General features: G+C 45.7%; 1 protein-coding gene across 4 annotated transcripts in view; it reads right to left on the bottom strand.

Annotated features, from left to right (window-relative positions):
- The window catches only part of TMEM229B (transmembrane protein 229B), a 64,477-nt gene extending 63,966 nt beyond the window's left edge, over positions 1-511 (bottom strand). For 3 of the 4 annotated variants that reach the window (XR_010025067.1, XR_010025066.1, XM_063117569.1), the window contains exon 1: positions 51-137. Coding sequence is in view for 2 of the 4 variants with exons in the window: in XM_063117569.1 (XP_062973639.1) it covers positions 51-125 (75 nt within the window). In the remaining 2 variants the exon portion in view is untranslated. Of the gene's footprint in view, positions 1-50; positions 138-489 lie in introns of those variants that run through there. The other variant, XM_063117570.1, reaches the window with a different exon arrangement.
- Between the last annotated feature and the right edge of the window lie 23,414 nt (positions 512-23,925).

Here is a 23,925-nt window from a genome sequence, read left to right as displayed (position 1 = left end):
GCGGCGACGCGGCTGGGCTCGGCTCAGCAGCAGCGCAGAGCCCCGCTCACCTCCATGCAAGGCTCCCGGCGCCGTCCGCCGCCGCGGCCGGAGATCAAATGTGCGGGTGGTGGGAAAGGACCCATAGCACGGATGCGGCGGTGGCAAACTGCACATGCTCTCTCCTGACAGCCGGCCTCTCCCCCCGCCCCGCGTCCCTTCCTCGCTTAACTCCTTCGCTGCTGCCAGCCGGGCGGGGCGAGCGCGGCCCCAAGAAGAGCCGCGCTCCGAGCATCGCGTCCATGCCTTAAGCTGGGCTTAGGTCCTCCCCCGCGCCCTGCGGCTGACCCCAATCCCCCACGCCTGCCAGTGCCGCCGCCGCCGCCGCCGCCGCCGCCTCTCTCTGCTGCAGTTGGGTGATCGGCTCGGCGAGCCGCAGCCTGCGAAGAGTTAGTCCGTCCAGGTCCTTTGCCAGCTACAGTCAGTACCTTCCTGCTTTGGATAATGTACCTGGCAGATTTGCATGCCGCGAGGTTGCTTCGTCCGGCAGTCGTCAAACACAGGCTCAGAATCCACCGGGCTGCTCGGCATCTGAGGCCAGAGGACGGCTCCATTATGCCAAGGAGCGTGGTCTCGTCGTACGCTTGTGAGGTGCTGTTATCTGACGTGACGACAGGAGGATTTGCGGGAAGAGAGACTCGTCCTTCCTTTCCATCCTGCCTTGTAGCTGTCATGCATACATCACATTATCTGCTAGGAATGAGGGAAGGATAGAAATGTGGAGTCCAAACGGGGATCCCTGGCCCATCAAGCTTGTGCAGGACTAGGTGGCTCAGGGCTCAATTCAATTTTGGAGAAGCTCTTTGGGGCCACAATCCAGTGGTGGGTGAGGCTGAAGGCAAATGGGGCAGAGCCCCCCCAAAAAAACACCACCACCCCAGCGTATTTCAGTTTAACTAAGTAACTAAGCCAGTAACTAAGCTTAGGAGAGGCATTTCAGCCTTTTAGAATGGGGAACTCTAGGAACCACCAAATGATCAGGGATCTGGGGGAAGGGGTGGGACCAGGGGAAGGGGGCGTGGCCATCTGGGGAAGACTGGATTGGGATTCCAGGCAGGCCTCAGGTGTAACGCCTCTATGCTAAACCATTAGCTGTCCATAAAAAAATTAGGAATGGGGGTGCTTGTCCCATGGACTCAGTAATCCAATGTTTAGCCCTAGGTAAAATTGTACATATGTAAAAGCGCCCTTGGCCTCAACAGAAACCACAGACAGAACTCCCTGTGCAGCTTCCATTCATTTCAATAAGGCATATGCTATAGACTTTCTCAATGGATTGTGCTGTATTTTGTCACTGAAATTGGAAGATGCTCTTACCAAGTGGGGTTCCAGAGTGCTGTGACTAAAACCCAGATATTCAGGCTCTGGAGATTTTGGTCAGTCAGTACAATCAGGAGTGAGGTGTACATTAGGTAGTAGTTATGTATTCTTCTTGAACAGCAGCTGCTGTATTCTGATTTGAAGGTGACTGATATTTCCATGGCTAGGTATCAACTGCTGTAAACTCATCATTTTACTCATATACATCAGAACTAAAAATAAAAATCCATGACAGAACATCCCTGTGAGATGTCACAAGTCAAAATGTCTTCAACAAGACTTGCAGTGTCTCCTCCTTTTCTTTGTTAAGTATCATGGATCAAAAGACCGGCATTTGCTAAAAAGGAATGATTAGATAAAGTCAATTTGTGCTAAAGCGTTATATTATTCTAATCTCTTACAAATTCACAGTAGACTGACTTTGAAGTCACACACTACCCTTGCACTGAGAAAGCTAGATATTTCTAACCTAGTCTTCTACTTTACATCTACGATTTCAAGGGATTTATATATAGAAGAGTATTCAGTCAGTCAGTCAGAATTGGATTTACCACTTCATCTGCTCTTTGTGAGAACTAGGCCCTAGTCCTTCCTTATTAAAAGAGCCAGTGACTATAGGTTGGATGAGAGTCATGCATGCAATTTTCAAAACGAGCACAGTGGGTTGGATCCAACTTCCTCACTGTGCTTGCAGAACAGATAATTCTGGTGGAATGGGACTTCTGCACCCTTTCCTCCCCCTGCAGCTTGTTTATTTATTTTATTTTATTTATTTATTTATTTATTTATTGCATTTTTATACCGCCCAATAGCCGAAGCTCTCTGGGAGGTTCACAAAAATTAAAACCATGAAGAGCATAAAAACAACCAACAATTTAAAAACACGAATACAATATAAAAAGCACAACCAGGATTAAAACCACACAGCAAAAATTGATATAGGTTAAAATATGGAATTAAAACAGCAAAGTTTAAATTTAAGTTAAATTAAGTGTTGAAATACTGAGAAAATAAAAAGGTCTTTAGCTGGCAACGAAAAGAGTACACTGTAGGCACCAAGCGAACCTCTCTGGGGAGCTCGTTCCACAGCTGGGGTGCCACAGCAGAGCTTCCCCCTGAACCCCCAAATCTGCTCTGGAGGATCCCCTACCCAGCGGAGCAGATTTGGAGGCTGCATGGGAGGTTGCAGGGAGGAGAGGATATGGAAGCCCCATTCCACTAATAGTGTCAGTAAACACAGGACAGTGGCCCATCCCTGTGGCAGTGGGGAGGGGGTGCCTCTCCTCAAGGGTGCCACCTGCAAATAGATGTCACCCAGGAGAGGGGCAGGGCAGTGATGCATGCTGGGTCCAAGAAGGAACAAAATTCATTTAGTAGGGAGCAGGCATGAACGAGTTATCGTCCCAAGATCAAGGATAAGGAAGAGAAGTCATCAGGGCTGAGGACAGATCATAGGTAACTCAGCTCCAGGCTATGGTAACCTTCAACACTGATCCAGTGCTGCTGGTTGAACACTGCTGCAGGGTATGGCGCTGGCTGTGTGTTACATGAGAAGCTCAGCTCTTGTTTATGCAGTCCATGTTTTGGTCTTGACTTGTACACTCCAGAGCAAGTAATGCTAGTAAGTTTCCTGGGAATTATGCATCCACAAAGACAAGATGACAGAAACACAGGGAATCACTGAAGTGGAGCCGTTGGTGTCTGAGGACATTCCCAGGGACTAGGATGCGTGGTGCTTGGAGATGTTTCTCCCTCATGGCTCTCTGGGCAATTCACAAAAATACAAAAGATTAAAATACATTATATAAATGGTGAGGATGGTTCACCAGTGCTGGTTGCCTGGAACAGTCCAGTAAGGGGTCTCCACAAATCACAAGACCTTCAGTCTGCCAAGAATCCTACTGTGATAAAGAGGTTCCTGAATGCAAAGCCTGAGCTAGAGCAGGAAGTGTTTGTTACATAAAGCGGCAGGTCTGTCATGTTCTACTTCTGCAATCCAGGGCCATTTTTTCAGCACCACCTTCCTTTGAAGACAAAACAGAGCTATATTATGTCTTTGTGAAAGATTTTTAAATATATATATATGCAAATGTTCAGGCTGAGAAGAACTGGTAGGAAAGCAAAAAGCAAACTTCTCCTCCAGAGTTGGACTAGCTCATGGCGGCGGCAGCCAATTCCTTCTTTTCAACACTCAATAAAAACAAGTTCAAAATGCTTCCCTTTTCTTCTGCCTGATTTTCAGGGGGGAAACCGTCTATGCCTTCCATGCAGTCAAGCAAACAGGTTTGAATGAAAGACTCCTTGACTCCGGGAAACAGCTAATGAATCCTTCAATGCAACATAATCTGATCAGCTAGAGCAGTGGTTCCCAAAGTGGGCGGTACCAACCCCTTGGGGGCGGTGGGATTGCATGGGGGGACATTAAGAGGCAAAGGGATGGCAGGGGGGCGCTCAAGGTGGTCTCCCCAGAAGGTCCTAAAACTGCTCCTGCTCAGGAAGGACTTTCTCACTCACGCAGCCGCTCTCTCCTCCTATCTCAAGCCCACAGCGGCCCCACCAGACGTAGGGGGTGGGGGAAGCGCCCACAGGAGGCAGCAGAGCAGGAAACAGCAGCGAATTCAGCTGCTCTGCCCACTCTTCTCCTGCCTAGGAGGGCCCAGGGCTTCTTTCCTGCTGGAGCCACCGCCACCCACTCGCTCGCTCGCTCGCTAAGCCAGAGCTGCTCCCCTCCTACAAGTTGCCCCAGCAGACCTCTCATGATAGTTGCTGCACAAGGCAGGAGCAACAGCCCTGTGGTGGAGAGGAAGGAGCACGTGGAGGACAGCAGGTGGCAGAGCCGCTGCCAAGAACAGTGGCCGGCTGGCGGGCTGGGAAGCAGGACTGCTTGTGCTGCTGCAAGGTATCACCAGGCTCTCTTCCCCATCAGGAGTTGCAGGTTGGGGCCATCTCCCCTCTGAGCTGCTGCCCTCCTGTCGTAATCAGCCCAGCAGTGAGGCTTGGGGGGAGGGGGGTTGGAGAGAGAGGGGGGGCTTGGAGGGAGGGGGGTTGGAGAGAGAGAGAGAGAAAGAGATGCTGTGTGTTTCTGTGTGTGCTCCCACCCCCCAAAAAATCTGGACTACAACAGGATTGGGAGAGAAAAGAAAAGGGGGAGGGAGAGAGAATTGCAATTCCCCAGGTCCTTCCTGGCTAAAGAAGATTCAGCAGCACCTTTTTCCTGAATGCTTGCTGAAACAATTCCTATCTGCCCTTGCTTATTTCAGGGTGTCCAACCCCCTTTTTTCAAGCGTTCTTTTGGTAAACATGGTATGTGTGTATCTTGTGTCACCATAAAAACAGAGCTGCAGCACAATCCTAAGTATGTCTACTCAGAAGTAAGCCCCACTGAGATCAATAGGAGGTAAATGTGCATAGGAATCAGCCTGAAAATGAAGAGAGGGTGAAGAAAAGACAGGAGAAAATGAATTGTAGAAATAGAATAGCAAGGTAACTGTGGGATATTTAACCATATTTAAAGACAATAAGTACAGTAAAATTAGTGCCCCTCTACTTCAGTCCCAGCCAGGTTTTCCATAGGAAAACTCTGTGCCAGGTGGCAGATAATTATTTTAAAATTTTAATTAAAATACGTTATCCTTTCCTATAACAAAATGGTGCTTACTCCTAAGTAAGTGTGTTCCACTGAAGAAGGAAATCCTATTTGATTCCTGTATTCATGCTAGTGTGACATAAGTTAAAGGCACAATTTTATGCATTTTTATGCATTTTATGCATTTTTATACAGAAAAAAGTCCTTCAACTCCTAGAATCCCCTCTAAATGGGAAGCACCCACCCCAGGCTTGCCAAGGGAGGGAGGGAAAAGAGAGCGAACACCTCTGCTTGTAGCCAGCGTGGCAGGGCACGCCAACTGGATTTTGAATAAAGTATTCAATTAATTGTTATTGTTTTGAATTTTATTGTTATGATCTTCCTTAGTGGGTCATTGAATAATGTGAATAATGATTTTTCTATTCTATTCTATTCTATTTTCTATTCTGAATAATGATTTTTATAGTGTAGGGTAGGGGGCGCTGGGCATGAGTTTGTGGAACCAAGGGGAAGGTTACCTGAAAAAGTTTGGGAACCACTGAGCTAGAGGTTTCAGGGAGAAGGTGGAGCCCAGACAGTATGGCAATCAGTATAATATATTGCTGGTCACACAAAACTTGGTTTCGCTTCAAATAGCTACAATCATAAGCCACTTGTATTCAGGAGAATCTGCAATAGTAGTGTAGCCAGACTGGCCCAGAAGAAATGTCACATTTGCCATATGAACAGGGCAATTGTGGTCACTACAGGCGTGGCTAGACAGGGCAATATCCCAGTGATCGCCCCATGATCATCCCTGTGCATCCACATGATGCACAGGGCATCCTGGGAGCAGGGATCCCTCCCTTGGCCCGGGATATCATCCTATAGTTTAGTTCTGATTTTTCTGTGGTCTCGTGATGAGCCGGACACCCATTGAACTCAATACAGCGTTCTTCTGGGTAAACATGTATAAGGTTGTTCTGTTAAAATGGGGGAAGGGGGGATGGCACAAAAGCTGGGAAGCCATCGAATGACTGGTGGTTGGGGGGAAAGGTGGGGAGCAGGGAAACTGGAGTGGCCTTCTGGGAAACCCCATTGGGACTTTGGGAGGGCCAGATTTGGCCCCTAAGCCAGGGGCTCTGCATCCCTGCTTTAAGCAAATATATTCTCTAAAAATAACATTTACTTCACTTCATGAATTCAAATAACAGTACTGATACCTCTGGACTTAATTCCTATCTGTGACAATATCCATAATTAATCCCTTTGGGTATGTAACCCATCTCTGAAGGTTTCTCTGGTGTTGAGTGGGAATTTAAGCCTCATTAGGGTGCAATGTATGAGCCTGCATTCTGTTCCATTTCATAAATGAAATCTTTCTTTCTCTAAAAGATTCGTTCCAGTTATTTAAAAACTTAAATAAAAGTTTTTATATCCATGGGGAAAAGGTCTTGAGGAAAAATATGTCTTTGAAGACTAAAAATCTATGAATGAAAAGTATTTCAGACATTAAGTATTGACACGGTAGCACAATCAACATAAAAATACAGTTAAAGCTTTGTACATGAATTTAAAGAACCTTACTTCTGCTACCAAATGTACATAAGATTCTTTTCCTATCTATTTGGTGATAGAGTAAAGAAGGCGGCTTTTCTGGGAATTATGCAAATTATTTATGCCATTGTAGTGAACCTGATTTTCATAATATTTAAAATAGGCTATCTGGTCTTGTGGTTCATGTATATGGCAACCCTGTCAGAAGGAGCTATATGAGTCAAATATCTTTCATGTCTATGGGGGAGTTTACACCAGCTGCTTATTGCAGGACTGTATTGCAGTTATCACTAATGGGCCACATGACATTCACATGTTCCCGCAGTGATCTCGGCTCCACCTCTCAGTTTTCCCGGAATATCCCTGACTGCTTTTGTCACATTTTTTCCGGCTCTCTTTTTCCATCCCGAAGAACGTTTGCAGTGTGCCCCCCCCCCTTTGCCAGGTCGTTGCTGTTCGCCACGAATACTGGGCTCAGCAAACAGCCAATCAGCTGTGAGAGGCGTGTGCATGGGTATCGGAGGTATGTGGGAGTGGACCTGTCCACCATTTTCGCTACATGTTTTGGATGGGTATTGGCATATTTTACCGCCAAGCGTGCTTGTTGTTGTTTTTAATATAAACATATCTCTGTGCAAGAGCACATATTTGACAGAGTGTGTATCCCCCCCATGTGTTGCTGCACATTTGAGCTCATGCGCATCCCTCACAAATCATTTTAAAAAAACCTCTGCCCAGTACCCATATGGACTTCAAAATCATAGAATCATAGAATAGCAGAGTTGGAAGAGGCCTACAAGGCCATCGAGTCCAACCCCCTGCTCAATGCAGGAATCCACCCTAAAGCATCCCTGACAGATGGTTGTCCAGCTGCCCCTTGAATGCCTCTCGTGTGGGAGAGCCCACAACCTCCCTAGGTAACTGATTCCACCGTCGCACTGCTCTAACAGTCAGGAAGTTTTTTCTGATATCCAGCTGGAATCTGGCTTCCTTTAACTTGAGCCCGTTATTCCGTGTCCTGCACTCTGGGAGGATCGAGAAGAGATCCTGGCCCTCCTCTGTGTGACAACCTTTTAAGTATTTGAAGAGGGCTATCATGTCTCCCCCTCAATCTTCTCTTCTCCAAGCTAAACATGCCCAGTTCTTTCAGTCTCTCTTCATAGGGCTTTGTTTCCAGCCCCCTGACCATCCTGGTTGCCCTCTAAACACGCTCCAGCTTGTCTGCATCCTTCTTGAATTGTGGAGCCCAGAACTGGACGCAATACTCTAGATGAGGCCTAACCAGGGCCGAATAGAGAGGAACCAGGACCTCACGTGATTTGGAAGCTATACTTCTATTAATGCCGCCCAAAATAGCATTGGCCTTTCTTGCAGCCATATCGCACTGTTGGCTCATATTCAGCTTGCGATCTACAACAATTCCAAGATCCTTCTCATTTGTAGTATTGCTGAGCCAAGTATCCCCCATCTTGTAACTATGCATTTGGTTTCTATTTCCTAAATGTAGAACTTGGCATTTATCCCTATTAAATTTCATTCTGTTGTTCTCAGCCCAGCACTCCAACCTATCAAGATCACTTTGAAGTTTGTTTCTATGCTGCTAAGAGACCTGTGTAGCCTAACACAGTGGGTTGATTTTAGCCTGCTTTAGCTGACAAGAGCAGGTCTCATTCCCTGGATGGGCTGCTCATAGTTATGTCACACTTTTTTCATAGAGTCTTATCTCAAAATGAGCTGGGAGGTTTTCATGCCTAACAAGGTATAGAGGAAGGCAATTAGCTTGAAGCCTCCCAGCTTCTTCTAAGAGTGTGGAGGGATGCAGCCTATCAGCTCCTGAGCAGAGGAGCCTATAAGATCCAATGCACAGGCTTCAGGCTTCGGCCTCGCTTCAGGAGGAAGGGTGCATGCTACCGGCCTGGAGGACCAGCTGTGGCTCAAAGGGACAGCTCCCGTCTATCATCCCTCCCCCCCCCCTCCCCGACAGAGACCCAGCTATGAAAGCTTGTTTAGCTAGAAGGAGATGTGAACTTTCTTTGAACATATATATGTTCTGCATCCATTTTCTATCAATAAACTGCCATTTGTTTGCCCAAGTGGCTTGTTTCATCTTGATAACACTCGGGAGAAAAACCAGTCATCGGGCTTATTGCAGATACAGTGGCCTTCCAGAAACTCTCAAACTGAGGGCCAAAAAAGCCATGAATTCATTTACACAAAGAGCTACTAGATATTGATTTATTAAAGGTTTTTATATATTGCTTTATAGACTGACCTCACAAAGCAGTTTACATGATATTTTTAAAGCAATGAAATCAAAAACAAAAAAGACAAACAACTCTTTGTCTTGGAGAAGCTGATTCTGTTTCTTCTCCTTTCAGGGCAAGATGGGAGTCTGCAAGCCAGTGGCACCACCCTCCACTGGGTCTTGGGTACTGGTGCAGATCTATAGTGCCCTAAGGTGCCTCATCAGGACACCATCTCTGTGGCTCATTGAGCCTGCAATGGGGGAGAGAGAGGTCATATCCCCCCCCCCCACAAGCCCTGGGCACAACATGCACCAGGAGGAGTGAAAAAGGTTATGTTGCATCAAACTGGAAGCCCTGTGCCTTATTTTAATGGGAGGGGTGGTTAACTCCACCCCTGCTGAAAGTCCGATCCCATCCCTGGGAGTCCCACTTCTGGAGTCCTGCCCCAGAAGGAGGGATCACTGGATGGGGGTCATATGACTCCTAGATAAAGTCATCATACCTCCATGGACCAATAGGATGGGGGTAGAGACCCCTGCTGTACATTTGGGGGACTGGAAGTGACCCAATAGGGGCCATTTTCAACCCCATGCCCAGAAGTCCGACCCTGGAGGGAGGGATCATCTGATGAGGTCATGTGACCTGTCTACAAACTCATCCTGCCACCTCATCCTCTTCAGCCACCATAGCATGGACTTGGTAACGGGGTCACGCAATCCCATCAAGTAAACCCTCCATTCAGGCCAGGACTTTTGAAATTGGGAATTCCTGGGATGGGGTTGGAAATGATCCCGCATCTGCTACCTTGCCTCCCAGACTTTGTCTTGTAATGGATGCTCTGTTCTACTGACCCTTGGACTCTTCTGTGACTCTGCTTCCAGACTGTATAGTGCATGTGAGTGCCTGACTGTGTTTTGTCCCCTGACTGCTATGTTGACCCCTCCTGCCTAGGCCTGAACCCTAATCAGCGTTGTCCAGGAATCCATGTTGGGGGTGGAGCTTCACAAGCTTTTGTCAGCTCAGCCCCACAGACTCCGTTGTGTCTTCCACCAATTGGCCCCAGTGTACAGTGTAGTCAGACCAGCTGGCAGAATTCTCCATTAAAAAATTTTTGCCCAAATTTGGCTGCAAATTATGCAAATCTGCATAATTTACAGGTGAAATGTATGCAAATTCCTATTTGCACAAATTAAGCCAACACCAAAAAAATCTGTAAAACCCCACGACTTGGGTTGCAAAAGGAAACCAGAGTCAGGCGTGCCGTGGAAGTCCAGCAAGCCCAAAAGAGCCAGATTTATTGGCAACGGACATGCCTAACCCCTGTATCTAACTGGTTCCAGTGCCCCACATGTACGGCAGAGGCTTAATGGACAAATTCATAGAGGTCTCACATGACCCCCTTCAGGTGATATCTCAATCTGGGATGTCTGGGGATGGGGTGGGGCTTCTGGCAGATGCCGTGCTAAACCCCCCTTTGAATAAGGGGGAGGGCTTAGGGTTTGATGTGAGGTAGCCTTTCCAGAGTCCCTTGACCTCTTCACTTTGTCTTTCATTGCAGGCTCACCCAATGCCAAGCCCAAGCACGTTTCGTTGTTCCACATGGAGACAGAGATGAGGGAGGAGGATGGAAAGGTTCCCTTGAACGGGATGAAGGGAGGGACATTGGCTGCTAATGCTTCCTCCCCTGAAGCTCTAGGAATAGGTATCCTTGCTCGGTTAGAGGCCCAGGGGAAACGGTGCACACTGTCTGTTCTGGATTATTCTGAGCAAGACAGGATCCACATCGGAGAACGCCGAAGGTAAGGCTGGAGGCAGGAATAGGTCTTTGGAGAGCACTGTGGATGAAGCGGTGGCTAGCGATTTCTCCCAGAAGGAGCTGTTCTTATGGTGAAGGACTGCAGTCAACTGACGCGTTGAGATGGTTGGCAGAGCCTCTGAGGCCTCTTCAGCTTCAGCTTACCTCTCGCTTCCACAGCTGCCTTTCCGGACAATATAGTTCCTTCCAGTGCAAGAAGAGAGGCCCAGGCAGTCTGAGCCATCCCAGTCGCTGCTTTCCCACTGTGAATGCTTCCTCCCCTGAAGCTCTAGGCATGGGTTTCCTCACTTGGTGTCTGAACCAGGGGAAGTGGTGTACACATCGTATCCACATTAGGGAAGGCTGGAGGCAGGGCAGAACCTTGGAGAGCACAGTGCATGAAGAGCTGACCGGACATTTCTCCCATAAGGAGCTATTATTCAGGCGAAGATCTGCAATCCACTTAGGCCTTAAGAGAGCTGGCTGTGCCTGGTCTTTCAGTGGCTCCCCCCATGTTGCCTACTAACTGGAGTTCTTCAAGGGCCGCTATGAGGTTCCGTAGTCCTGTGATCTTGGTGGCTGAGGAACAGGGGGCGCTGGAGGTATAGAAGGGGGTGCTAAGGATGTCCGCTGAGGTGATATTATGTGTCCGAGTCATTTGTAGGGTCCTCTGGAGCCTCAGATCTTGGGGTCAAGATGCCTTCCCCAACTGTAGGCACACCCCATCTCACCTGACTTGGTCCAGGCTTTGACTGAAGTCATTCTTGAAATTTTATAGAATCATAGAGTAGTAGAATTGGAAGGGGCCTATAAGGCCATCGAGATCAACCCCCTGCTCAATGCAGGAATCTACCTTAAAGCATCCCTAACAGATGGCCATCCAGCTGCCTCTTGAATACTTCTAGTGTGGGAGAGCCCACAACCTCCCTAGGTAACTGGTTCCATTATTGTACTGCTCTGTCAGGAAGTTTTTCCTGATGTCCAGCCAGAATCTGTCTTCCTGTAACTTGAGCCCATTAGTCCACGTCCTGCACTCTGAAATGATCGAGAAGAGATCCTGACCCTCCTCTGGGCGACAACCTTTCAAGTATTTGAAAAGTGCTATCATGTCTCCCCTCAATCTTCTCTTCCCAGTTCAGTCTCTCCTTCTTGAATTGTGGTGCCCAGAACTGGATGCAGTACTCAAGATGAAGCCTAACCAGTGAGAGGGGAACCAATAACTCATGTGATTTGGAAGCTATACTTCTATTAATGCAGTCTGAAATAGCATTTGCTTTCTTTGCAGCCACATCACATTGTTGACTTATATTCAGCTTGTGATCTACAACAATTCCAAGATCCTTCTTGCTTGTAGGTTTCTTTTTCCTAGGTGTAGAACTTGGCATTTATCCCTATTAAATTTCGTTCTATTGTTTTCAGCCTAGCTCTCCAGCCTATCAAAATTACTTTGAAGTTTGTTTCTGTCTTCCAGGGTATTAGCTATCCCACCCAACTTTGTGTCATCTGCAAATTTCTAGATGAGTTGATGTGCCTGGACATGCACGGAGGCTCCCGTGAGCATTGTTCTAGACCCTAACCTTTCCAAAATTTCAGTAATTATTGCACAATTGTAATTCCCCACTTGTCTGTTGACAAATCAAACAGGTACCTTGGCAGGTGAGGTGGTAGATCAAAAGAAACCGTGCTTTAGATTTTTAGCCCAATTCCATGATGGCTGCCAGTTCAAGTTGCTCTGATAGGGAATGCAGCTGGCCCATAGGGATGCAAAGTCCTGGGACAAGGTCAATGGGGCAACCTATGGCACGGCATCCTTGGCCAGTTGCCGGGGCCCACTGCTGTGCTGATATCTGCCCCCACCACACACACATATCAAGTAGCATTGAACCACCATTTAAAAATACCCACAATGCCCTGATGTGAGACTATATCACAGGTACATCATGGAGAATGCACCAAAACAGGAAGAGGCCCATTAGCTTAGGGCTGGGGAATTTCAGGACCTTAGGGCAAATATGGCCTTTCAAGAGTGGCAATCTCTGGCTCTTGCCACATGGCCACGCACCCTTCACATAGCTCCCCCCTCCCCAAATATGTTGGTGGTTTCCTGCCTTTTGTGCAATTTCCCCACCATTGTAAAAGGTTGAAATGTTAGATACCAGCAGTAAGAATCTTAAGTAAAACATGGTGGATTTTTTTTGTATTTTTGCCCTCACCCATTTGGCCTTGGCCTTTTTGCTTTGCCCCCTCCCTCAGATTATGTCTCTCCCCCCTCCCAAGAGTTTACCAAAATGGAATTTGGCCTTGGGCTGAAAGAGGCTCCCTACCACCACACAGCCCCCTCATCAGACCTCGATCTGACACTCCTGGGGATCCTGTGAGGAGGCCTGAGAAGACACTCATAGTGTTATGTTCTGGGGATCAGTCTATATGACCTTCAGGGAATGCTTACAACTCAGTGTGTCTGAGTAAAAGAGATTGAGAATTCCTTCACACCCCACCCCATGCACGCACACAGTGTAATTAATTCCTAAATGGGTAACCCTTTTGTTCTACAAGGCCTGAGGGGGTAGGAGGAAATGAATCTGAGTGAAGGCTGAACCCGGGACAAGAGGAGAGTGTCTTTGGTCTTGAAGGGGAAGATCTGCTGGGCACCAGAGAGGAAGCAGAGTTGACTTGGCGTTGGGTTGTTGTGGTTGTTGTAAGCCTTGAACCTAAATCCAGAGGAAATAAAACTTCATTAAAGAAACACCACAAGTGCCTAGTGCCCTCTTTTCTAGGATACTGGAGTCTGTGTAAGCACTGAAGCCCCTACAAGTTCACCCCTCTCAGGACTAGAGTGCAGGAGTGTAACAATATGTTCTTTAACGTAGTCCCATTTGTCCTATGCTGTCATGACAATTGTACACAAAAATGGGCATATGGTGAGCCATTACACCACACCTTGGACATAGATGCAGTAAAAACCTTAGAAAAATGCCTCATAGTATCAGAAGATGAATAATACAATATGGTTCCAAGTTAAGACATAAGGTTCTGGATGTGCCATTAGTACAGTGAAAAATCACATTTTTAAAAATTCCTTGTGAGAAAACTGCTACACAGATATCTCTGAAATTTTTCACACATGAGTAGCTACAGGCCATCTGTAAGGTCACCAAGTTTCATGTTTCTATCTTGAAAAATAAAAAAAGTTATAGCCGTTCATTTCTCCCAGTGCAGGTCTATGAGGAAAATGAGTCGTCCGAATCTCAATTCGGAGGTCCGAATCTCGCTTCGGATTCTGTTCCAAAGTGAATTGGGGGAGGTCTGAATCGACCCGAAGCGAATCAGGCCCGATTCAGAAGGGCCGAATTGAGATCCAAAGCAAATCGGGGGGTCCGTTCACAGCCCTACTTTTTTCTCTCGCTCCAGCAGGGATGTCGAAAGGAGAGAGCAAGAAGGGCGTTGGCAGCATCCACTCACTGAGGCTGCTCTTTGTTTGGGAAACCTCAGCCTGGCCTGCCTGGCACGTGCTGCTCACTCTCCTCTTCCCCTTTGCTCTTGCACACATTCACTCCTTCCTAACCTTCCCACCCTGCCCCACCTCTTTCTAAAACAAGCCACAATTAATCTCCATGACAACAAGGCCTCGAAGCCCCCGGAACTGGCTTGGAAGCAGATCAACCCCTTGTCCCCACTGCCACTGTCTTCGTGGCTGTCCCAGAACCCAAGCCCTTATAACAGGAGGCCAGCAACTGGGGTGGCAACTGGGGTGGCAAGCTCCTTGTTTGGGGAGGGCACTTGCCCCCCTCCGCCTCCCTAGGGCCACCACTGCAGCTGGGGCACAGAGGCAAGGATTCCCTCCATGCTCCTCTCTTCCTGCATTGGATCCTTGCAGCCTCCAACTTCAGAGGCTGCCATCTATCAAGATAGGATTGCACCCTAAGTTGTTGAAAGGAAGATCCCTAAGAGTCTGTAATTTACATCTAATTCACAGTTATGGAACAGACCATCAGCTATTCAAGCAATATGCAAACATGTTACAATTTTTAAATATATAATATACAAAATTTGATATTCTTTTGCTGGCTGGGTGGGAATTGCATGAGCTCCAAGAAGAGTTTCATTTGTTCCACTTGGAAGACATACGTCTTCCTTTCAAGTCTATGATAATTGTAAATCTACACAACAGAGCAAAGTCAGTCGGAAGGGGAGCTGTTCAGAATCACTGCAGATCTTGATGCAAATGCTGACTGACATGCTAGGCGGACAACATATATTATTCAGCAGCATGAAGCACAATAAGCCTGGGAAGGTGATTTGTGGGAAAGAATTTAGGTCAGAATTTCCAAGAAGAAAAGAGTAAAATGTGCTGTAAACAACTTGCCTGAGGGGATGAGATGGAAAGTACCTCCGATGGCATATGTTCATAAGACTATGAAATTGAGACTTCCCTGTGACAAAGTGGTACAGTAACTGCTGGTACAGCTGCAAACCTAACTTTTGTTTCTGGAAATAATAATTTAAAAAATACCTGGAAGAAACAAGAGAACCCATCACAATGTCTTCACACCCAAATAAGAGTCTTGCCAGAATTCTGACATGTGCTGTAAATCTCTGTCAGCCAAATATTGTTGGTAATCTACCAAATATCTTCTTGTTTTTCATGATTTATCAGTAAATGATTATATTTACTATAGACAAACCGAGAAAGAGAAGACATCTCTGGAGCTAGATAACGACAATAGCCTTGACTATGGCCTTGCTGTGAGCCAAGCTACTGTCATTTTCTACGGGCCTCTGAATCATCATTATCATGAAATGATTGGTAACTGCAACATTCGCTGAACTTCCAGCATTTGCTGTAATACCGTATTTCTTTGATTCTAAGACGCACTTTTCCCCCTAAATAAACAGCTCTAAAAATGGGGTGCGCCTTAGAATCGATGGTGTCTTACAATCGAAGAAATACGGTATTTACTTCGTCTCTCTATAGCAAGGGTGTTGAAGCTCAGGCTGTGGACAAAATCTGGCCTGCCTAGGGTCCCAATCCAGATGGCCATGCCCCTTTCCCCCCCAACCACCAATTTTGTGGTTTCCTAACTTTTCCACCAGTGAAGTCTGGTGGCTCCGATGTCAGTGGCACAGTGAATCCCCTCCAGGTTCCAGCGAGACCATTAAAAGAGCTATTCACACATTGCTTTTGCATGTTCCGCCAACCCCATTCTAAAAGGTTGATATCCTCTTCTAAGGCTAAGTTACTGGCAGTAAGAACTTTAAGCTAAAACATGCTGATATTTTTTGGGGGGTGAGCCCTGCCCACTCCTAGAATGTGGCCTCTGAGAGCTTCTCCAGAATCAAATCGGGCCCTCAGAAGGCTTTGCTAGACCTACCTTAAAATCCGGTGGTGAGGAGGGGCCCGGTCCTTTCCACACATCAGATGCGAAGGGGTAAAGGAAAGCCCCGTCGCGTCCTCCATTTTGTTCGAGCCTTAAAGGGCCAGGTGCGCAGGAGTGCACCAGCGGCAAAGGTAGGTTTTTTTTATTAAACACAGGGTTCCCTGTCCCTCCTGCCCCTGATTTCCCCAACCTGGCCTCAATTCCCCCCCCCCGTGATCTCCGGTTTCCCCCCCATCCCCCATGGCTCCAATTCCCCCCATCCCCCATGGCTCTGATTCCCCCCCATCCCCCATGGCTCCAATTCACCCCCATCCTCCATGGCTCCGATTCCCCCGATCTCCCCCCCTCCCCTGATGGCTGCAGCACTCCTGCGGAGCACTGTGTGCCGTCTGCCACTTTTCCCAGCTACTCACGAGTAATTGCTGTAGCCGGGAAAAGCGGCGGACTGGTCTACACGCCCGTGGTCTTGGGCTCAGCCCAAAACCACGGGAAATACCGGGCCACAAGCGGTAACGGTTACCCCGGGGCCAGGGAGTTTTGACCCCTGCCTGAGCCCAGGATCCCCTGTGCGTCATCTGGACACACAGGGATGAGCCCGGTCGTCGCACCGGGCTAACCCCTCGTCTAGCAAAGGCCAGAGTGAAAGAGGGTCGACCCAGTCCTGCTGTATAGCCTGCAACTCCCTCAAATGCCAAGCATAAGCCTGGCCAGGGGAAAGCTGCCTTTAACAATCCTTTATTCCACTGATCTGCTAGGCAAGAGACAGGAAGGCAAGTGGTTGGTGGTAAAACAGAGCATTCTGGAATCCTATTGGATCCATAAATCTCTTGAGGACACTTTTTTTTAAAAAAATAAAAATAAAACAGGATGCATTCACCGTGGCTGCAGAGGGAAGGTAGATCCACACAGATCTGCCATAGAAAATTAAAATTTGATACAGATGTCATCACTGAACCTAAATTTGAAAGGACACTCTTGCTTCATTTCTGAAGTTCTCACACTGTGTTTCTTATGCACCAGTGGTTTTGCTGGAAGTTACTTAGCTATTTTCTTATACCAAGAAATACTACATGGAGCTTTTGTATGACTGAACGTTGGCCAGAGAGTCCCAAAGGCTACATTGGGACCACAACCCCTTAGACTTTAAATCCTGTCTTAACTTATTTAAATTCTGTAATTAGTTTTCAAGCTGAGTTCTGCTGGCACAAAATATAGCAATAGGGCCATTCACTCTGCAAAAAGCACCTAGAAACATTGACCCAGTATTTTAAATACCATGTTGCTTTCCCTTGCATTCTTGAATGGGAGGTGGTTGATGTTCTAGCAGTGTACAAAGGGGCATTGTTAAATGAAAGCTAATTAGGATGGGATTTCATGTTGCTAAGAGCTATGGCTTCAGTATGCAAAAGAGTCAAACAGCAAGGGAAGGGCAGTATCAAATGCTGAATATTGCTTCACACTCTCCCGGTGGGAAGTTCAGGAGGAACTTTATAGAGTCAATTTCCATTCAAGGAGAATAAGAGTCCAGCCCACATCACTATTCTGATCATGTGTTTCAGCTGTTAGAGGTAAGAGTTTTGGCAATGCGGTTGATGGGGAATGTTTAGTCTCATTTAAAGAGGATTTTTTCCTATGTCAAAGAGCCACACTACATAAACTAAAGAAAATAATGCAAGCAAGGATAAAGGTAGTTTCCCTACCCACCCCAAATTATTTTATTTGCTGGAGACTTGTGTAGGGTGACCATATGAAAAGGAGGACAGGGCTCCTGTATCTTTAACAGTTGCATAGAAAAGGGAATTTCAGCAGGTGTCATTTGTATGCATGTCGCACCTGGTGAAATTTCCTCTTCATCACAACAGTTAAAACTGCAGGAGCTATACTGCAGCTATACTGTGACCAGATTTAAAAGAGGGCAGGGCACCTGCAGCTGTAACTGTTGTGATGAAGAGGGAATTTCCCCAGGTTCTCCATATATACAAATGACACCTGCTGAAATTCCCTTTTCAATACAACTGTTAAAGATACAGGAGCCCTGTCCTCCTTTTCATATGGTCACCCTAGACTTGTGGCATCTTTGCAATAACCTGCTTATTTATAAAGTTGAACAGGTGGTTTAGGGACAATTTGACTTTCACTGCAACATCAGTTTAGGCCTCCCAGACACAAACAGCACACCAGCTTTTCCAACCTTTTCAGACTCTCTGCAGGACATCCATGTGGTTTATTTATTTATAATAGTTATTACTGCTTAATATAATAAAGTATCTAAGCATATAGTTTTTTCTTGTCTCTCTCCTCTGCATCCTACTCCAGTAAATGGTGGCATGTGGCACAAAACAAACTTTTAAAGACTTTTTTTGCTACAGCTAATTGCTCCTTGCCCAATCTATTCTCTCTGCTAATTGCTGTATGTTTGGTTCTTTAAAGTTTAGGTTATTTCTGCTATCACAAACTCTCTCATGAAGGGAACTATAGCTCTGACATAACAGTAACTAAGGGTGCAATCCTGGGCATGTTTCAAGAGGAAAAAAGTCCTATAATTCCCATGCTGGCTGGGGATGCTGGGAGTTGTAAGACATTTTCTTGTCTAAACAGGCATAGGATTGTGCCCTGAATTTTTAATGTATTGGGCTCCATCTCTTCCCCAAATCAACACACTTGGTGCTTTGGTCCCCTATAGTTAAAGCTCCATCCAACGAATGTTTTATTGCATGCTCATTACTTGGCGTTCACGAAGTTTGCTCAGGTCCCTCACATGACATTGTCTGCCTCCCGCGTGCCTTCCGCCCCTTCTGGCCTTCCTTGCGCACAGAAAAAAACCCCTCTTTAAGACTGATGTATTTTTAAACTCGGAATTGCTGCTCTCTCCTGCTGTGTGCCAGAAAAGCAGCACGATTAGAACAGCGGACTCAATGGGCCTCATGCTCTTGGGTACTTCCTCTTTTGAAAAGACGAAGTAACTGAGGAACGAAAACACGGGCAGAGAAGCGAAGGTAGGGAGCATGTTAACCCCCGGTGTGGTGGAGCTATCAGACAAGAGAAAGCACAACGTAAAGCCATTTAGCTGTGGTCACATGCAGCTGGCACATAGTCTGGGTTATTGTGAATTAATGGTGTTGGTGGGAGAATAGTAATATAATGGAGCCAGGGCTTACAGGGATGGGATGCAGCATCCACACTTTTTTTTTTACTAGCCGGAGCACTGATTTCATTACACACACACACACCCTCCACCCAATGATTTCTAGTTCCCTCTGAGCTTAGCTGCAATTCTCACAGTGGCTTGGGGAAAATGAATTTCCTCAGCAACAGTATATTATTCCCCATAATAAGGTAAAGTATTTTGGGGTGGCTTGGTCTTGAATGGGGAATTAAGACCCGTTAGCTTTTCAAAAGACCTGCTCCTGGTGGAGATACAACTGCTACAACTGGTTTGTTCTTATGGGTCAATATAGCAGCCCAAATGTTTGGACGGTCATGATGAGTGCTTGCACTTTGAAATGTTCCTCTACACCACTGGGGGAGAGGAAGCATATATTGCATGTACAGCATTTGCACATGTTTGTCAGGTTTCCCAGTCCCTCAGGCAAGGACACATTCTGGCAAACTGATAGCTTCATCCAACATACCTGTTTCCCGCGAATTATCCCCTACAGCGTTTAAAACTTACGCAGATGTAAGCATTTGTTTAATTTTTCTTTGAACATATCAAATCCTGCTCCTGCGCCCCCAGTGGCCGCTTGGAAAACAACAAATTATTTGCTCCAAAAGTAGCACCAAAAAAGGGCGGTTCTTTTGCCTCTGAAGCACAATTAAAGCAGGATGCATGGGAGTACTTCACAGTCAAAGCAGATTATAAACTGGAAAACTTCAGAGTACTTCACAATAAAAGCAGATTATAAGATGGACAACTTCGGAGTCCTTTGCATGCAATTTGCAGTGATTGCACAGTGTAACGCTGGTGTGATAAAGCTCTGACACAGGACACCCAAATCAGTGTGACTTCTTTATTTCAGGAAATCCCATGGCAAAGCTTAATGGTTGCACTTCAGAAATCATATAGCTGATGGTCAGTAGCTACAGTATAGGCTCCAAGAAATCCCAGAACAGTCAAAAGCTAATCACTACTACTGTGACAAGATCCCCATCAACATGGTTTCCCCATTGTCATCTCCATGGTTCTGAACAAAAGGGAAGGACAATCTATACACGGTTCCAAACCCAGAAAAGGAAGAGGGATAATTCCAGGGATGATCTCTCAAGCAATCAGATTCTACAAAGGCCAAACAAACCACCCAAAGAGAGCTTGTCCAACCTCGGATCATACATTGGTAACTCAAAGGGAACACGGTCAAGGCTTAAGCAAGAACATGGGGAAGGTACACCCTCAGACACAAGGAGCTCCATGCCACAGCTTTCGCATGGCCAGCTCCTCGCTGCATGAGTCCAGGCAGAGGAGGGAGAGGTCCAACAATCAATGATCCAGCCCAATCTGCCCATGCACTGAGCTGACGACAAACAAAGCCACAAAATCCACAGCAAACAAGAGTTCAAGTCTATGAAAAGCCTCACAGTACTATTCATGTGATAGGGACCATATGGGCGAGTGATAGGGACCATATGGGTGAAGGGTTCCCAGTCCAGGATATCCTCTGAGGAGCCCTTACTGGTTGTTTTGTGGCCAATGGGATGACACTTGGTAATGGTACTCAAGTTGACCTTCTCTGTGGTGGCACCCAACCTTTGGAACACTCTCCCACGTGTGATCTGCAGAAATGGTGACAAGTTTTAAACTTCCCCAACCAGTGAGAGCTTGTTATCACCCTTTTAGTGTTATGGTGATGAAATGTTTTTTAAAATGTTCTTATCTGTTTTTAATTATTATTTGTAGCTTATTTCTATATTCTTATGTTGTATTATAATGTAAACTGCTTAGGGATTTTAATATATGTAACAGTATAACAATATTGTAAATAAAGCAAATATATAAATAAGATCACTCTCCTTCAGATAGGCCCTAGCCCAGTAGAAGAGGACAATCTTTGTATGTAGAAGGCCCCCTGTTCAGTCTTTCAGTCCCTGTCTGAGACACTGGAGACAGTGGAGGCTGGTGGCTTTGATGTCAGTGGGGCTGTGAATCTGCTCTGGTTTTCAATCAGAACCAGTCGGAACTCTAAGGGTGCATAACCTATTTTGTGGATTTGGTTCGGCACCTTGGAGAGCTCCTTTAGAGTACTTTTGACTGAAACCTAGAGCAGATTTATAGCCCCACTGACATCGGAGCCATCAGCCTCCACTGCTACAGAAACTTTTATAATTCTAATCTCATTTAGCATTTTGATAAGCTAGTAGGGGGAAAAAAGCTTCAGTTGAGTCGCACTGCGTTCAATGGAGATTCCTCCCAGAAAAGAGTGCAGAAGATTGCAGCATTAGTCTATTCATTTTAAAATTTATTTTTGTACATTTCAGTTTGTGATCTTTTCCATCCCAAGGATTTAGGCAAAACAGGCCATGTTTAAACCATCCAAATAAAAATAATAATAAAAATGTCCATTTAAAATGTAAAATTACTGGCCTCAGATTGTAAGGAAATATGCATTAAAAAAAGGCAATAAAATTCAACAATAAAGGAAGGATCAAGGACCAGGGAGGCGGTTGTGAGCAACCCTTTCAACAGAGAAAGGTTTAGCTGGAATCACTAGCTATAAAATGCTGGCAGAGAATAGTGCAAGAGGGAATTCTAGTAAATCCCAGCTCACTGCAGCCAGTTGCAGGAGCATAAATCCTTCTGTATGATTTCATTGCTGCCTCTTGCTGTCCCAGCCGTGCTGGTGCAGAGGCACCCTGTGCTTGCCTGGTGCATTCACTGAACTGTGACACACTTGCATTTTTGTAAACGTATGATCCTAAAAAAGCATAGATTACAGATGTAAGTGAGTGTTGCAAAATACAAAAACTACTCTTTGTTTACAGATTATTTGTTGCAGGGGAAAGGGGACAATTCTCTGCTGTACTTTTCCATTTGAGAGCATTTCTTTCAGAGGAAGACACATCATACTCAGCCCCAGGGCAAGAGGTTCAACCGCACTGAAAAAACTGAAACCAGTGAAGCTGTGAGAGCTCTAACGTTAAGTCACTCAAAACCATTTTCCCTTGGAGAAAACATACAGAAGTGGGGAGCACTCAGGTGCCCCATAAAAGTATGAGTTGGCAGCCATAGGCATATCTCCCATACTTCTTGTGGGTATGGAAGGGGAGGGCCCACTCTAGTTGTACCCCAGATGGGATCTCTCCACAGAGAGCTTCCCATCTTCCCTGGAGAATGGCATCTCTCAATCTTAGTAGTAGAGACACAAAATGGATGGCTACAAGGGGCGGGGCAATCTTTTCATCCTGCCTGAGCTGGCATCTTTGTAATCATCGCCCTGCCTAAACCTATCAAAGTTCTTAACCTTCCCTCCCTCTGAGATGGACAAATCCCACACCAGGGGTGGGGGCAGCTCCCGTAGGTACTTCTGAGAAGTTAGCCAGCTCTGACAAACAGCCAATCACTGGCTTTGCTTGTCTCACAACAGTCAATGACATCTGGCCTTCCCCTTGGCTTAGAAGTCGCTGGGTCTGTTCAGATGACATGCTAAGTCATGGTTAGGCTTTTGCAGCAAATGGTTAGTGAGTGTGTTTCAACTGTGGTTATGTAGCCACCATGATTAGGAATGGCTGACATGGCACACTGGTGCTAGATAATCCAGGATGGAAGAGGGAAGATTTCGCGTTGTGTTTAACGTGAGATCCCTCCTCCGTTTACACGTGAGGCGCGACGACCTCAGGAAAAGAGGCGTCTCGCCTGCCTTTTTTTTTTTAAGGAGAAGCAGCGCACGAATGCTCGTGCGCTGAAGGTGTTTTTTAAAATTTAATTTAGTTTCCCCACTCCCCCCACCCTAACCCCGATGGGCGCAGCGCTCCTGGTTCCACACACAGACACACACACAGACACAAAGCAAAAGCTCCAGGCAATTAAGCATGTTTAATAAATGGTAATTAGGAATCCATAGAAAAACAAATAAATAATAAGGTAACAATAGAGGAGACACAAGCAAGTTCACAATGAATTCTGGATAACTGGCATAAAAAAATAATAGTCAAGTTGACCTGGATGGTATCTAAAGAGAAAATGGTGAGTTAAAGTCCTATTACTTGGGCCAAAAAGTTATTTGAGTAATGAACAGCTGTGAGACTGTATTATTCCAAGTTAAAAGTGTACTTAAGTTTTTGCTTATCAATTAATGAGCAAAAAATATTGTGTAAGGTATACATAACAAAAAGATTGATATATAGATGTCTAGAAAAATGTATAGACTTAAGTTTAATTGGCAAATTTTGAGTAAGGAGGTCTTCTCAAAGATATCATTTACAATTCTTCTTATCTAGCCTTAAAGGTGTACGTGTAACCATTTCAAGTATGTTCTACTTTTTGAATGTTTAATAACAATGACATAATTAAGATTGCGAGCCCTAATTTATGGGACAATAGATAATCTTAGTTTTGAGGTAATTTCTACACACACAAAAAGGTGTAAATATGTGCTTGTTTTATAATGCGGGAGCTTCTTATTAGAACCTGTGTACCTGTCAGCTGAATAGCCCATTTAGTACTGAATAGTACTTGGTACTTAGAATGAGATCTCTCCTTCTGAAGCTATTAGGACTAGAAGTCTAATAACAAAAATGTTTTAATATCATTTTATACAAGTTATATTTTGATGTGATGTTACAAATATATTTCTAATAAAAATGATAAATAGATCAAAAAGATTTTCCTTTACTAATTCTTGTTAGTGCAGAACCAAAATTGAAGCCAACTTTACACCAAGCAGGATATGACACTTTGAAAATGGTTTGAAAACTGTATCTGGAGTGTTTCCTGGGCCCCAAGAGTTGTCACCTCTGATATAAACCATTTTAAAGCAGTCGTGTAGATCCTGCCTCAATCCACCTAAAACAATTTTTTGGTGTGCACTTTGT

The sequence above is a fragment of the Elgaria multicarinata genome, chromosome 2, assembly GCF_023053635.1.
Source record: "Elgaria multicarinata webbii isolate HBS135686 ecotype San Diego chromosome 2, rElgMul1.1.pri, whole genome shotgun sequence".
NCBI classification, from domain to species: Eukaryota; Metazoa; Chordata; class Lepidosauria; order Squamata; family Anguidae; genus Elgaria; species Elgaria multicarinata.
Note: the sequence above shows the minus strand (reverse complement) of the source record. Positions and strands in the feature narration are given on the sequence as shown.